This window comes from Pan troglodytes, chromosome 11 (assembly GCF_028858775.2).
Source record: "Pan troglodytes isolate AG18354 chromosome 11, NHGRI_mPanTro3-v2.0_pri, whole genome shotgun sequence".
Classification (NCBI taxonomy): domain Eukaryota; kingdom Metazoa; phylum Chordata; class Mammalia; order Primates; family Hominidae; genus Pan; species Pan troglodytes.
This window is the reverse complement of record NC_072409.2, coordinates 81,871,288-81,886,714: the sequence shown is the minus strand read 5'-3', so window position 1 is coordinate 81,886,714 and position 15,427 is coordinate 81,871,288. Positions and strand designations below refer to the sequence as shown.

Here is a 15,427-nt window from a genome sequence, read left to right as displayed (position 1 = left end):
GGGAGGCAGAGTTTGAGGTAAGCTGAGATCACGCCATTGCACTCCAACCTGGGCAATAAGAGCGAAACTCTGTCTCAAAAAATAAACAAACTAATAATAAACAAATGATCCCTAACCAGATAATCCTCAAATTATTTCCTGAAACAAAATTAATTGCCCACTCACATATTTGTGTTGTGTGAGACAATGCAACCATAACATGTAGCTTTTAGACCAGGGATTCCCAAACTGCTGATCAAAATATTTTTTGAGATACAGTCTCATTCTTGTTGCCCAGGCTGGAGTGCAATGGCATGATCTTGGCTCACCACAACCTCTGCCTCCTGGGTACAAGCAGTTCTCCTGCCTCAGCCTCGCCGAGTACCTGGGATTACAGGTGCCTGCCACCATGCCCGGCTAATTTTCGTATTTTTAGTAGAGACGGGGTTTCACTATGTTGGCCAGGCTGGTCTCAAACTCCTCACCTCAGGTGATCTGCCTGCTTTGGCCTCCGAAAGTGCTGGGATTACAGGCATGGGCCACTGTACGCGGCCTGAATTTTTTCTTATTTTTTTCTGAAACAGAGTCTAGCTCTGTCACCCAAGCTGGAATGCAGTGGCGTGATCTTGGCTCCCGGGTTCAAGTGATTCTCGTGCCTCAGCCTCCCAAGTCGCTGGGATGGCAGGTGCACACCACTGTGCCCAGCTAATTTTTGAATTTTTAGTAGAGACAGGGTTTCACCATATTAGCCAGACTGGTCTCAAACTCCTGACCTCAAGTGATCCGCTCATCTCAGCCTCCCAAAGTGCTGGGATTACAAGCATGAGCCACCGCACCAAGGCTGAATTTTCTTTAAGAAACAATACAAAACACTACAAAACAAAAACAATTCCCAGGCCTTACCCTAAAACTCTTCCATTAGGCATTTCTGAATTTGCATGTTTACTGCAGCATTATTCACAATAGCCAAGATACGGAATCAGCCGAAGTGTGCATCAATGAATAAATGCATAAAGAAAATGTGGCACAGGCCAGGCGCAGTGGCTCATGCCTGTAATCCCAGCACTTTGGGAGGCCAAGGCAGGCGGATCATGAGGTTAGGAGATCGAGACCATCCTGGCTAACACAGTGAAACCCTGTCTCTACTAAAAATACAAAAAATTAGCCGGGCGTGGTGGTGGGTACCTGTAGTCCCAGCTACTCAGGAGGCTGAGGCAGGAGAATGGCGTGAACCTGGGAGGCGGAGCTTGCAGTGAGCCGAGATCATGCCACTGCACTCCAGCCTGGGCGACAGGGCAAATACTCCGTCTCAAAAAAAAAAAATGTGGCACAGATACACAATGCAATACTGTTTAGCTATAAAAAAGAATGAAATCCTTTGGACAACATGGATGAACCTAGAGGACATTATGTTAAGTGAAACAAGCCAAGTATAGAATACTGAATGACCTCACTTATATGTGGAACCTTAAAAAGTTGATCTTGGCTGGATGCGGTGGCTCACACCTGTAATCCCAGTACTTTGGGAGTCTGAGGCTGGTGGATCACCTGAGGTCAGGAGTTTGAGACCTCAGCCTGGCCAATATGGTGAAACCTTGTCTCTACTAAAAATCCAAAAATTAGCTAAACTAAGAGTGTGCCCCCAACCTCACCCTCATTATTGCAAAGGAATGACAATGAACCACTTGAAGAATAGAGCCACCCTGCTTCTTCATGGAAGAAACAGGATGTGGATGAGCTGCCACAGAATCTCTTCCCAAGCTCTCTGACAAGGGTCCAAGGATTCATGCAGCTCCACTAACATTTCCCAGAATGAGGCTGCTCCACATTAACCTACTGGGATCCCTGCCAGAAACTAGCAGCGCGGCAAGGTAAGCTCGAGGCTCGGGCTCCCTGCAGTTTACATTCTAGGATGGGGGGAAAAGAGACATGTAAGACTAGTGAGTCTATCTCTGCATGCATTCATGTGTATCTAGACAAATGTAAATGAATGTACACAAAGACAAAGATGGCTTAAAAAAAAGGAGTCAGATGTGGTAGCAGGAGCCTATCGTCCCAGCTATTTGGGAGGCTGAAGCACGAGGATCTCATGGGCCCAGGAGGTCAAGGCTTCAGTGAGCTATAATTGTGCCATTACCCTCCAGCCTGGGTGACAGAGCAAGACCTTGCCTCTAAAAACAAAAAACACAAAAACAAAAAAAAGAGGAAGGGGTAATCTTACAATGTTTCTAAAATTCAAGGGTATTTCAGACTGGAGCCCAATGAGAAAGGAAAGTAATTCTATGCAGGTCACACAGACGACAAGACACACTATGTTGCAGTCAGTAAAAGACAGGTGGGCAACCTAAGTCTGTGGAGAGGTGGGGAAAGGAAAGACAAGTGAAATCAAAGCAGAAGAATCTATTCACTATCCCAATCTGAGAAAGTGGGGAGGGGCAAAGGAGAGAGCCAAGACCAAGAAACACAACAGAAAATGGACAGACAATATGTATCAAACATTAAAAATATGTATAGCGGCTAGGCGCGGTGGCTCACACCTGTAATCCCAGCACTTTGGGAGGCCGAGGCGGGCGGATCACGTGGTCAGATCGAGACCATCCTGGCTAACATGGTGAAACCCCGTCTCTACTAAAAATACAAAAAATTAGCCAGGCGCAGTGGTGGGCGCCTGTAGTCCCAGCTACTCGGGAGGCTGAGGCAGGAGAATGGCGTGAACCCAGGAGGCAGAGCTTGCAGTGAGCTGAGATCACACTACTGTATTCCAGCCTGGGCCACAGAATGAGATGCCATCTCAAAAAAAAAAAAAAAAAAAAAAAAGAGCTGGGCATGGTGGCCTGCACCTGTAGTCCCAGCTACTCGGGAGGCTGAGGCAGGAGAATTACTTGAACCCGGTAGGCGGAGGTTGCAGTGAGCCGAGATAGCGCCACCACACTCCAGCCTGGCGACAGAGCAAGACTTCGTCTCAAAAAAAAAAAAGTATATATATACACGTAGCAGGACCCTATAGTCTCTGCAGCCTCCCCATAGACATATATATATAGCTTGTAATACCAATTTTAGGAACTTACACTGAGGAAATAGTGATGGGTGAACAGTTTGAACTACTGTACATCTTTTTTAATTATAGAGACAGGGTCCCACTTTGTTGCCCATGTTGTAATAAAACCCACCTGGGCTCAGGCAATCCTCCCGCCTTAGTCTCCCAAAGTGCGGGATTACAGACATAAGCCATCAAGCCTTGCCACTACATACCTTTAACGGCGATAAGGTAGTTCACTGCATGAATATACTGACATTAATTGAATTAATTCCCTATTATTGAACATTTATGCCACGTCCAAATTTTTAGTAATACAAAACATGGCAATGAACATTCTTTTATTGAAATCCAGGGCCTCCTCTTAGTACTGGGGAATAAGGAGGAACAAAATTAAATAAATAAATCCAGGGCTGGGTGCGGTGGCTCATGCCTGTAATCCTAGCACTTTGGGAGATGGGCAGATCAACTGAGGTCAGGAGTTCAAGACCAGCCTGGCAAACATGGCAAACCCTGCCTCTACTAAAAATATAAAAATTAGCCGGGCATGGTGGCAGTCGCCTTTAATCCCAGTTACTCGGGAGGCTGAGGTAGGAGAATCGCTTGAACCCAGGAGGGGTAGGCTGCAGAGATCGCGCCACTGAACTCCAGCCTGGGCGACAGAGAGAGAGTCCGTCTCAAAAATAAATAAATAAATAAATAATACAAATAAATAAATAAATCTGGCTGGGCACAGTGGCTCACACCTGTAATCCCAGCACTTTGGGTGGTCAAGGCAGGCAGATCACTTGAGGTCAGGAGTTCAAGATCAGCCTGGCCAACAAAGTGAATGAAACCCTGTCTCCATTAAAAATACAAAAATTAGCCGGGCATAGCAGTGCGTACCTGTAGTCCCAGCTACTTGGGAGGCTGAAGCAGGAGAATCGCCTGAACTCGGGTGGCAGAGGTTGTAGTGAGCCAAGATGGCACCACTCAGCCTGGGCAACAGGGCAAGGTTCTGTCTCAAATAATAATAATAAATTAATAAATAAATCCGGCCGGGCACAGTGGCTCACGCCTGTAATCCTAGCACTTGGGAGGCTGAGGGGGGCAGATCACTCTAGGTCAGAAGTTTGAGACCATCCTGGCCAACATGGCGAAACACCATCTCTACTAAAAATACATAAATTAGCCGGGCACAGTGACGGGTGTGTAATCCCAGCTACTCGGGAGGATGAGGCAGAAGAATCGCTTGAACCCAAGAGGCGGAGGTTGCAGTAAGCCGAGATCGTGCCCCTACACTCCAGCCTGGGCAATAGCGCGAGACTCCGTCTCAAAAATCAATCATCAATCAATCCACGTGTCTGCGCTATGTCAAGATCTTAGACACTCTAAGCTGTGAATCTAAACTGTTCCTACACAAGATGGGCTACACTACTAGCTAGCTAAGATAAGTAATGGTACTTCATAATAGGTCTTGAATTCTGATGTTTCGCCACAGAATTATGACTTTGTGGAAGGAGGGCCACATTAGGATTTACAATTATTTTGGATTTAAGTGACATAATTCTTATAAGCTTTATATCTAGCAGTAAATTGATTTCTAATCCTTCATTTTTTTTTTTTTTTTGAGATGGAGCTCAAAAAAAAAAGGTGCCCACCACCACGCCCAGCTAATTTTTTGTATTTTTAGTAGAGACGGGGTTTCACCGTGTTAGCCAGGATGGTCTTGATCTCCTCACCTCGTGATCTGCCTGCCTCGGCCGGCCAAAGTGCTGGCATTACAGGTGTGAGCCACCGCGCCCGGCCTCTAATCCTTGATTTTGGAGGTCTCTGTTAAACATGGACTGAGTCCTAAAAGCCAGCTTTGGCAAGACACCTTGATTTTACCTAGTACTCACCAAAGTCACCACATAAACTTTGACAACATACAACAGAGGTTTAGCTACCTTAAGCATCTATCTAAACAAATATTTGTTAAAAAGAAATTCTTGCTGGGTGCAGTGGCTCACACCTGTAATCCCAGCACTTTGGGAGGCCCAGGCGGGAGGATCACCTGAGGTTGGGATTTCCAGACCAGCCTCACCAACATGGAGACACCCCATCACTAAAAATACAAAATTAGCTGGGTGTGGTGGCGCATTCCTGTAATTCCAGCTACTCGGGAGGCTGAGGCAGGAGAACTGCTTGAACCCAGGAGGCGGAGGTTGCAGTGAGCCGAGATCGCACCATCACACTCCAGCCTGGGCAACAAGAGCGAAACTCTGTCTCAAAAAAACAAACAAAAAAAGAAATTACTCTTGGACTGTTAAATCAGAACCCTATTTAGTATTGCTTTTATATGTTTACAAATCCCATCACCTATTTCCAAGTGATACCAATCTGAAAAATGAAAGGGGAAATAAAAGGATTAGTCCAATAGTCTGATTTCATAAGAATCTTTATTTCTTCCTACCTATAGAAGATGGAAATTGATTTATTTCTTTTGTTTTTTTTCCAAGATGGAAAAAAAGACAGACTCATTCTGTCGCCCAGGCTGGAGTGCAGTGGCACAATCTCAGTTCACTACAACCTCTGCCTCCCGGGTTCAAGCGACTGTCCTGACTCAGACTCCCGAGTAGCCGGGACCACAGGCATGCGGCATCATGCCCGGCTAATTTTTGTGTTTTTAGTAGAGACGGGATTTCATCATGTTGGCCGGGCTGGTCTCGAACTCCTGGCCTCAAGTGATCCACCTGCCTCAGCCTCCCAAAGTGCCGGGATTACAGGAGTGAGCCACTGCCCCCGGCCTGAAATTGATTTCTATATACTCAAGGATGCTAATAGTTAACGTGTAAGTTATTCAGGAGAAAATCTGTACACAGGAAACTTTCAGGTTTTTGTTCCCTGGTGACATTTCCAGGTATAAGGCCTTCTACTCAGAATTAACAGGGAGCTTTATCCCTAACCTGCAAACTACTGGAGAGCAGAGATTGTAATTACGTATCTGGTATAAGAGATTATAAACTCTTAACAATAGTGTTAAATAATGATAATATGGCCGGGCGTGGTGGGTCATGCGTATAATCCCAGCACTTTGAGAGGCAGAGGTGTGCAGATCACCTGAGGTCAGGAGTTCAAAACCAGGCTGGCCAATATGGCAAGACCCCATCTCTACTAAAAATACAAAAATTAGCCGGGCGTGGTGGCACACACCTGTAATCCCAGCTACTTGGTGGTGCTGAAGCAGAAGAATCGCTTGAACCTGGGAGGCGGAGGTTGCAGTGAGCCAAGATTGCGCCAGTGCACTGCAGCCTGGGCAACAGAGTAAGACCCTGTCTCAAAAAAGAAAATACTAATAATAATAATATCTCTCTTATCTCACACTTACTTCCTAAGTGTAACAGCATTAAGACTTGAGGACCAGGACCATATGGTTGTGTATTTGCCCATTGAGAATCAAGAGCCCTCTCCAGGGGCTATTTTGAGCTCCAAAAAACTCACTGTGTGACTAAGAGGAGCAACTCCTTTTGTTGCATATTCTACTACTGTATTTTTGAGCCCCTACTTCGGTCCTTCTCACCGTCATTTTAGGATAAGAAAACGCAAGGTTCATCTAGCTGAAATAACAGTTTTAAAAGATGAGTGTTTATTGTACAAATGATACTTTATCAACAATACAGAAATTTAAAATGCAAGAAAGATCACTCAGAATTTTCTCTCTTTTAAAATCTGTTTTTCATTTGTCAGGTTCCTGTTTAGTCTTCAACCACATATATATTTTAATTGTGCACAGCTATTATCAGCAGAGACAGGATTTTGTATCTCATTTCATTAAACATACTGAATTCTTCGCACATTACAGTCTCCATAATTATGTTAATGTCTGCATAATACCATCCAGATTTATCACTATTTACTTAAGTATTCGATTGTTAGTATTTAGATTAAGTAGCTTCCAATTATTATCTTGTTAAAAATGACTTTTCCTTTGGATAAATTCTCAGGTGTGAACATTTTAGGCAAAAGGGTATAACATTTTTAGGCTCTTCTTTCAACAAATACTATGTACTTTTGCGGTTTTTTTTTTTTTTTGAGACAGGGTCGTGCTCTGTCACCCAGGCTAGAGTGCAGTGGTGTAATCCCATTTAACTGCAGCCTCCACTTCCCAGACTCAAGCCATCCTCCCACTTCAGCCTCCTGAGTAGCTAGGACCAAAGGCACAAGCCACCATGCCCAGCTAATTCTTAAATATTTTGTAGAGATGGGGTCTCACTACATTGCCCAGGCTGGTCTTGAATCTCTGGGCTCAAGTGATCTTCCTGTCTCAGCTTCCCAAAGTGCTGGATTACAGTCATGAGCCACTATGCCCAGCCAATACTGGCCAACATGGTGAACCCTGTCTCTACTAAAAAACACAAAAAAATTAGCCGGGCTTGGTGGTGGGCGCCTATAATCCCAGCTACTCAAGAGGCTGAGGCAGGAGAATCACTTCAACCTGGGAGGTGGAGGTTGCAGTGAGCTGAAACCGAGCCACTGCACTTCAGCCTGGGCAACAAGAATGAAAGTCCGTCTCTAAAAAAAAAAAAAAAAAAAAAGGCCAGGTATGATGGCATGTGATATAGTCCCAGCTACTCAGGATTCTGGGGCAGGAGGATCCCTTGGGCCCAGGAATTTGAAGCTGCAGTGAGCCATGACTGCACCACTGTACTCCACCCTGAGTGCAAAACGCTGTCTTGAAAAACAACAAAGTGGCCGGGCATGGTGGCTCACGTTTGTAATCCCAGCACTTTGGGAGGCTGAGGCGGGCAGATTACATGAGGTCAGGCATTTGAGACCAGCCTGGCCAGCATGGTGAAACCCCGTCTCCACTAAAAATACAAAAATTGGCCAGGCATGGTAGCACGCGCCTGTAGTCCCAGCTAGTCGGGGGGCTGAGGCACAAGAATCACTTGAACCCGGAGGCAAAGGTTACAGTGAGCCAAGATCGTGCCACTGCACTCCAGCCTTGGCAACACAGCAAGACGCGGTCTCAAAAAAAAAAAAAAAAAAAAAGAGAACAAAGCAACCCTGACATAATGGGTTAGCCTGATACTCTCAGGTAGGCCTTGGTGTCCTAGCGTAAATAAATAATTTCAGAGAATATCAACATCAGACAAGGCCACTCTGCAACTGTGATAAAGACAAAAACAAGACCACTCTATAATCATACCTGAACACAGACCAAAACAAGAACACTGGCCAGGCAAGGTGGCTCACACCTGTAATCCCAGCACTTTGGGAGGCTGAGGCGGGTGGATCACCTGAGGTCAGGAGTTCGAGACCAGCCTGGCCAACATGGTGAAACCCTGTCTCTACTAAAAATACGAAAATTAGCTGTGCGTGGTGGCATGTGCCCGTACTCCCAGCCACTCGGGAGGCAGAGGGGAGAGAATCACTTGAACCTGGGAGACGGAGGTTGCAGTGAGCCAAGATCATGCCACTGTACTCCAGCCTGAGCGACAGAGCGAGACTCCATCTCAAAAAACAAACAAACAAACAAAAAACCCAAGAACACTGACTAAACCACAAAAAGATCAAACATCCCCTTAACCTGGCTAATATAAATGACTGTTTCATCTTTATCAATTACAGCTTTAACCTCCTGCTAGATAAGATTAAGATACCCAAACATAGAATTTGCCCGTCGTGACAGTATCCATCTGGAGCAAAGTGCTATATCCTTAAGCCTTCCCCCAAATCACGTGCAACAAGTCCCAGTGTTGTAACTCCTTTCCAGCACTCTTACCGAGAGGTCCCTCGCTCTCCTATGGTGAAGGTTCTCCTAGGTACAACAAGCAACTATATCTGACTTGTTCTGCTACAAGAACAGTCCCTGGTAGTCTTTGACTGGAGAGTGCTGACAATGGGAAATAAGAGTTCACGTCCAAAATTAAATACCTCCAACTGTGTAGATCATCACTCTGCCGATTGCCATCCTTCTCCTCAAATCACACCCCACCCCCAGCCCCTTCAAGAGTCCTCTTTTCGGCCAGGCGCGGTGGCTCATGCCTGTAATCCCAGCACTTTGGGAGGCCAAGGCAGGCGGATCACGAGGTCAGAAGATCGAGACCATCCTGGCCAACATGGTGAAACCCTATCTCTACTAAAAATACAAAAATTAGCTGGGTGTGGTGGCAGGTACCTGTAATCCCAGCTACTCAGGAGGCTGAGGCGGGAGAATCGATTGAACCCAGGAGGCAGAGGTTGCAGTGAGCTGAGATCGCGCCACTGCACTCCAGCCTGGCGACATAGCGAGACTCTGTCTCAAAAAAAACAAAAAAGCAAAAAAACAAAAATAAAGTCCTCCTTTCTTGAATTCTTTTCTGTATTCTCCCGGTTTTCCTGAGTTCCCTGCTCCCCCGAAGCAGTTCTTCTTGCCCTGTAAATGTACATGTTTTCCAAGGTTCTCTCCTTAGCTTATCTGTCAGTATCAGTGGTTCTTAACCATTTTTGGCTCATAGTACTCTCTTTGAAAATCTAAGGACAAAAACTAAGAACGACTTCCCACACCACCCCCCCAAAATCTTGCCCAGAAAGTACACATATAATCAAAACTTTGCAATTTTAGGGAAAGTTTACACAACTCAAGCCAGGAATGCCTGCTCTCTACTGTCTTTCCCATGATAATGTAACAATTTCAATAATTCCTTCTACATAAATGACTGCCAAATCATTAACTTTAATCCTTACTCTCTGCCAAGCTTCAACTAATTGATGAAAAGGACAAAACCCAAATCTGTTCCTTAACATTCACCCTGCCATCTTTCCAGTTATATAGGTTCAAGACATTAGTATCAATTTTTTTTTTTTTTTTTTTGAGACGAAGTCTCACTCTGTTGCCCAGGCTGGAGTAGAATGGCACAATCTCAGCTCACTACAACCTCCGCCTCCCGGGTTCAAGCAATTCTCCTGCCTCAGCCTTCCGAGTAGCTGGGATTACAGGCACCCACCATCATGCCCAGCTAATTTGTTTGTACTTCTGTAGAAACAGGGTTTCACCATGTTGGCCAGGCTGGTCTCGAACTCCTGACCTCAGGTGATCCGCCCGCCTTGGCCTTCCAAAGTGCTAGGATTACAGGTGTGAGCCACCTTGCCCTGCGAAAGAAAATCTTTTTAACACTAGGCTCAAATTCCCACACGGCAACAGTTGGTTAAAGTCAAGAATGCCTTCTGTAGTTCTTTGCAGCCCCTACTACTCCTTACTGTCTTGTGCCTAGCAAACTTTTCTTCACTTAGCTTTTCTGTCTGGCTCCTCAGCCAATCTGAATTTGCGTAAGTCTAAACCATGAACATATACCTAACCCATCCCAGCTGCCAGATCCATGTTCTAATTAAGGTTATACCACCTCTACTTAAGCAGTTGAGTAAAAATATGACTTTATTGTTATTAATGATGAAAACAACTGTGGCTATCCTTGCTGTTACTCCTGTGCTACCTGGGGCCAAGAAATTTGGGGATTGAATGACTACCCTAGTTTGATTGTTAGCCCACAGCACAGGGACATTCTACATCAAAACTTTACTATTGAGAATACAACATAATCTCTTCCACCTCTGAAATCTTCACACATTATCCAAAGACAATTCCAATTTTTAAATAATTTTCCTCTCTTCAAATTGTGGGAAAAGGTTATGGAAATCATTTTTACCGCTACTAGTACTTTTAAATAAGTAAGATATTGCTCACTCAGAATATTTCCCAGATGCATGCAGACACCTTCTTAGCACCAGATATTATCACTCCCATTTTGCAGATGCAAAAACAAAAGCACAAATAAGGGAATCATTTGCCCAATGTCACAAAGTTCAGAGAAGAGCACTATTCCTAGTTCCCTGCTTTGGTTCTGGAAGCTAAGCAAAAACAAACAAATACTAACTATAAAATGAAAACAGCTCCCCTTGCCCCAAACACTAGGTTATGAGGATTAGGAAGACAGAAAGAGGTAGGAATTAAGAGTAGGTTAAATTATTACTTATTATGCTCGCCTTCAAAATAGTGTCAATAAATTCAAGAAGCAAGAGGCTATGATGATTAATTCAGTTTACAATTCAGTAATATTTGCTAGGCTAAACACTATGATGCACGTGCGGGGAGTGGAATGAACTCTTCCAAGCAGGAGACTCTTTTTCTACTCCAAGTGACAAGGATGACAGTTCTTAACCACGAGTGGGCAGCTGGAGAGACCAAGAAAAGGAAGTTCTGTGGAGGCCCGTTGCCACCACTTAGTTTTGAAAGGCTTCTGGGTAAGACAAGCGACTCTCAACAGAAGAGGAAACGAAAGGTTGGCCCCAACCACCATGGTATTATTTCCTTCCTCAAAACTGTTTAAATTTTTGCCTATGTCCTTTATAAACAGACACTTCTCCTAGTACTTAAGACTTTCTTGATCTAGAGCAATCTTCTCTCTTTTAATGATCCAAAATGTGTTTCAGTCCAGGGTCAATTTACTCACACATTATGACATTACTTGTCCATTCACACAGGGTGAGGTGAAAACCGAGGGAGGGCTGGGCGTAATCATTTCCCACCCCTAGGCCCTAGGCCCTGCCTCTTTTCATTTGCCAGTCCTCTGACATCATGCTATTCGTGGACTCTATTCCAAACATTTCTGCCCTTTGACTTATTTTATCCTGGCCTATCATTGGGTTGGTTACAAAGCTTACTGAGAAATTTTTCACTTCATTCATTTTTAACTGTCTTTCTATTCACTCTTAAAAAGGCTACTTTCCAAAGAGCTAATGCTTATACCCTGAAATATACTACCAGACACACATTCCCTGCCTTCCTTATAGGAAACAGTTCATGTATTTCTCATATTTCAGTTTATACATTTTTAGATTCTGTTCACTAAAAAACAGCCAAGTGTGCTATTTTAAATACTTCGACATACGTTCTTAGGCTGTTTTCACTATTATGTATCCTGAATGATGCTCTAAGCATCATTATTTCTTAAGTCTTTCCTTTGAGGCCTATGACTTAAAAACCAGCATAAAAATATGAGGCAAAAACAAACAAACAAACAAACAACCCTCTAGAAGCAGCACATCCAGAGAGGGCCTGAAGAAATACACTCCTTTGAAGACTTATCAGAAAAGAAATGTATGAGTGAAAAAAGGAGCACGAAAAGAGGAAGAAGTCACCAACGGGAAAGAATGGAAAGGAGAGTAAGGCAAGTCCCTCCTAAAAGAAACAGACGGGAAAACTAGCAGAGGTTCTAGAGCAAGTGGAGCAATATATCCACGACCTAGAAGAGAGGTCACATCCCCCCAGGCACTTACCGTGTTGCATTTTGTGCCACACACCACTTGCCTATGATTCAACCACTGAGATGCAAACACTTTATTAAGGGTCCCAAGGTGAAACTCTCTCTCCTTCAGGAGACTGGGAAGTTGCTGTGCTGCATAACCATGCAACACTCGAGAGTAGCTGGTTTCATTCTGTAGCCTGACTTCCCGGTTCTTCAAGTAGTATACTAAGGATCTCTTCACAGGAGGAAGTCTTTTCCTTTTGTGAAGCGAGTGATCCCAGCCAAACTGTGGAAACAACATTAGAAATCAGGGCTTTGGCTACTCTTCTTCAGAACAGATCCTACTGTATTACAGAAATCACCAACTCATAACTCATACTGCAGAATTTACAAACAACACAAATACAAACACAAGAGAACAAGAATCTCAATCCAGAAAGTCGTTTAACTCTTCCAACATTAAAAAGATGTTGCTCACAGTCAAACTTACCTATGTGAATTACAAGGGCTGAAAGTCAAGGGAATGAATGCGGAATAGAACAGACTAAAAGGTTTACTAGACATTTTAGGAGTGAAAGATTGAAGGAAATGAGAGGTAGAGTGATTCCCATACCGACATGGGCTGCATCTCTACCCAGCCCCCTTCTCCCTCTCAGTCTGTACTCCCACTGGAGCACGGAAGATACAGTCCAAGGAGCCAGACCTGGCTCCCAGGTCTTCCAGGGATGCATCATCAATGACCGTTCCTCTGTCATCATGCCCGCGCTCCAGGCAGTTGCAGAATTCGAAAAATCAACCGCCAACGGGGTAGTAGGCCCCCGGGAAATCAGAGGCCATATCTATGTCCAAGAAGGCCTTCCCCTCCAAAGAGGGCGGCATAGAGATGATACCTGGGAACTGTTGTTTCTTTTGGGGTCCAAACGCCGAAAGGCCCAGCTCAGGGTTGGGTATACATATAGGGAGACTACTTCCTTCTTCCAGGAGGGACGCAATCATCCCAGCTTCCTAGGGCCCATGGAAGGTAGAGTTCACTCTACCAGAGTTTGTTTCCGATTCCCTTAACTTCGGTTTCCCCTTCCTCCAAAGCCAAGATTCTGGTTTCTTTTCAAGCCCTATCCACGAATGCAGGCCTCCCGCGGATTATGTCCCATTCCTGAGTTCCCCTTTGGCTCCTCACCGCCCTGGCCTATCTGCCCTCCAGTTAACGAGGGTCCAGTCCTGACCCTATAGGCCCTGGACCCATTCCTGTTTTGCCTCTGACTGCAGACCTTGGACCCCGATTCCTGTCGCAGGATCTGCGGACCTTAAGCCCATCTTGGTTCCTCGGCCTCACCACCCAGGTGCCGGCCTCTCAACCCTCACCTGCGGGCCCTGAGCGTCGCTCCCAGCTCCCGGCGAGGCGGGCGCTTTCCGCTTCCTGCTAACTACTTTCCGGGCCATAGTGGGCAGCGCCGCCGCGGCCCCGCAGCCACATGGGGCGGGGGAAGCGAAGGATAGCAGGACGGCGGGTCATATACTGGGCCCCGGGGCCGCGCACCTTAGTGCGCCCGGCCCGGAAAATGGCCCGGACCCGGAGCGGCAGCAGAAAAAAGATAGGCGGAAAGAAAGGAGAGAGGAAGGACTTGGGCCGGGAAAGGGAAGGGGAAGCGAGAATGAGCGGCTTTCCGACGGCAGAGCCTGCAAGGACGGCGAGCGGCTAGAACCAAAACACCCCCTCCCCCCTTGCTCGCGCGCCGTCACCCTTGCGCAGCCGCACTTCGGACGGCGTCGCCACGGAAACACCGCCGGAACGAGAGGGGCGGGATCTAGGGGTTGGAAGATAGTTCGCTGGTGTTTCCCGGCCGCCGCCAGGCCATTTTCAACGGTTGTTTGGCTGCTACTGGATGGAAGTGGACGAGCTGGGGCCAAGGGAATCTGGCTTCTGGCCGCCGACCTCCGACCCCAGCCCGCCTATCCGCAGGCACCCGGAAGTGAGGACCACCAGCGCTGCTGGGGGAAGGAATCCTCCCTAGTGCAGGCCTCAACCCGGTAGCCGCCACCGGTTACCTCCCATCTGGCACCAAACGTTTCCCTGAATCTGTCACAAACCGTGCCCTGGCTCCAAGGGCTGGACAGGGGGGTGGGGGGGTGGGGGGCAGGAACCGCTCCCACCCTCGAGGTGAAGTCCAGTCAGGAAGTCAGGGCAGTGTGGCCAGACTTTCCCACCACTGAGAACCTGCCCAGCACAACCAACCCAGGCCGCCCTACGAGTCTCTGGCTACCCTCTTCCCACCGCTGGGTAGCCCTGAGGCTCCATTCTCCGCTCTGTCTCCTCCTGATCCTTTCTCCTGTCCGAACTGCTTCAGCCCCTCAGTCAGTTTCAGCTCCTCAGTCACCTTCCCCTTACGGTGCAACTTCACCATTCCCTTTAGATTTCCATGACCTGCCATCTAAACCACATGGTCTTTTGTGCTTTATGAAGTAGTCATCACGCTGTAAACTTATCTGTAGCTGCCTGCCTCACTCTTGGATTCAGGTTGCGTCTCCATTAGGGCAGGTCGGGAATTCTGAACTACAGGAAAGAGAGTGGTCATTTTTGGCTTGCCAGTCCAGTTAGAGCTGGCATTGGCCTCCAAACAAGGGGTCTTCATCAGGATCACCCTTGCCAACATTTTTGGAAGATCCTGAAGGAATATGACTGCCAGCCTTCACTTTCCTCAAGCAAACAAACCCTCTGAGGAAGCAGGATGCTCTTGCTTCGGGCTGATTGGCCTCAGACTGTGGTGCCCAGTTACCTGCTGGTCCCTTCAGGCTTCAGGCCTCAGGCCTCATACCTCCAAGGAGCTCTGTTGGACCATCTCAAGTTCTGTCAACAAGGAGATTTGGATTTGTTTTCCAAGCCGAATCAAAGACCAGATTGAAGCAGGGTCTCCTGCCATCCCAAGTCGGCACTACCACTAACCCCTAATGTCTTGGGAAAGGCAGCTCCATCTTATTTGGTCAGGCCTGTCCCTTTAGAGATATGCACATAGTGAGTGGGTCAGGAATGGGTCAGCTTCCTTTTTTGAGTCTGTTCTAATTCTGTCTTGCCCCGCAATGCTCTGGATGACCCAGGAGCCCCTGGGCAAGAGTCTGGAATCCTTTGAGAATCTCTAGGCTCAGATCGGGCTGTCAGTGCCAAGAG

General features: G+C 46.5%; 1 protein-coding gene across 2 annotated transcripts in view; it reads right to left on the bottom strand.

Moving 5' to 3' along the window:
- Positions 1 to 15,023, bottom strand: part of DCAF12 (DDB1 and CUL4 associated factor 12) — a 39,556-nt gene extending 24,533 nt beyond the window's left edge. The window contains exons 1-2 of one of the 2 annotated variants that reach the window (XM_016960749.4): positions 13,627 to 15,023; positions 12,296 to 12,550 (exon numbers count right to left, since the gene is read on the bottom strand). In XM_016960749.4, coding sequence (XP_016816238.1) covers positions 12,296 to 12,550; positions 13,627 to 13,704 — 333 coding nt within the window. In that variant the 5' untranslated portion in view covers positions 13,705 to 15,023. The remainder of the gene's footprint in view (positions 1 to 12,295; positions 12,551 to 13,626) is intronic. The other variant, XM_016960750.4, reaches the window with a different exon arrangement.
- Positions 15,024 to 15,427: the final 404 nt, after the last annotated feature.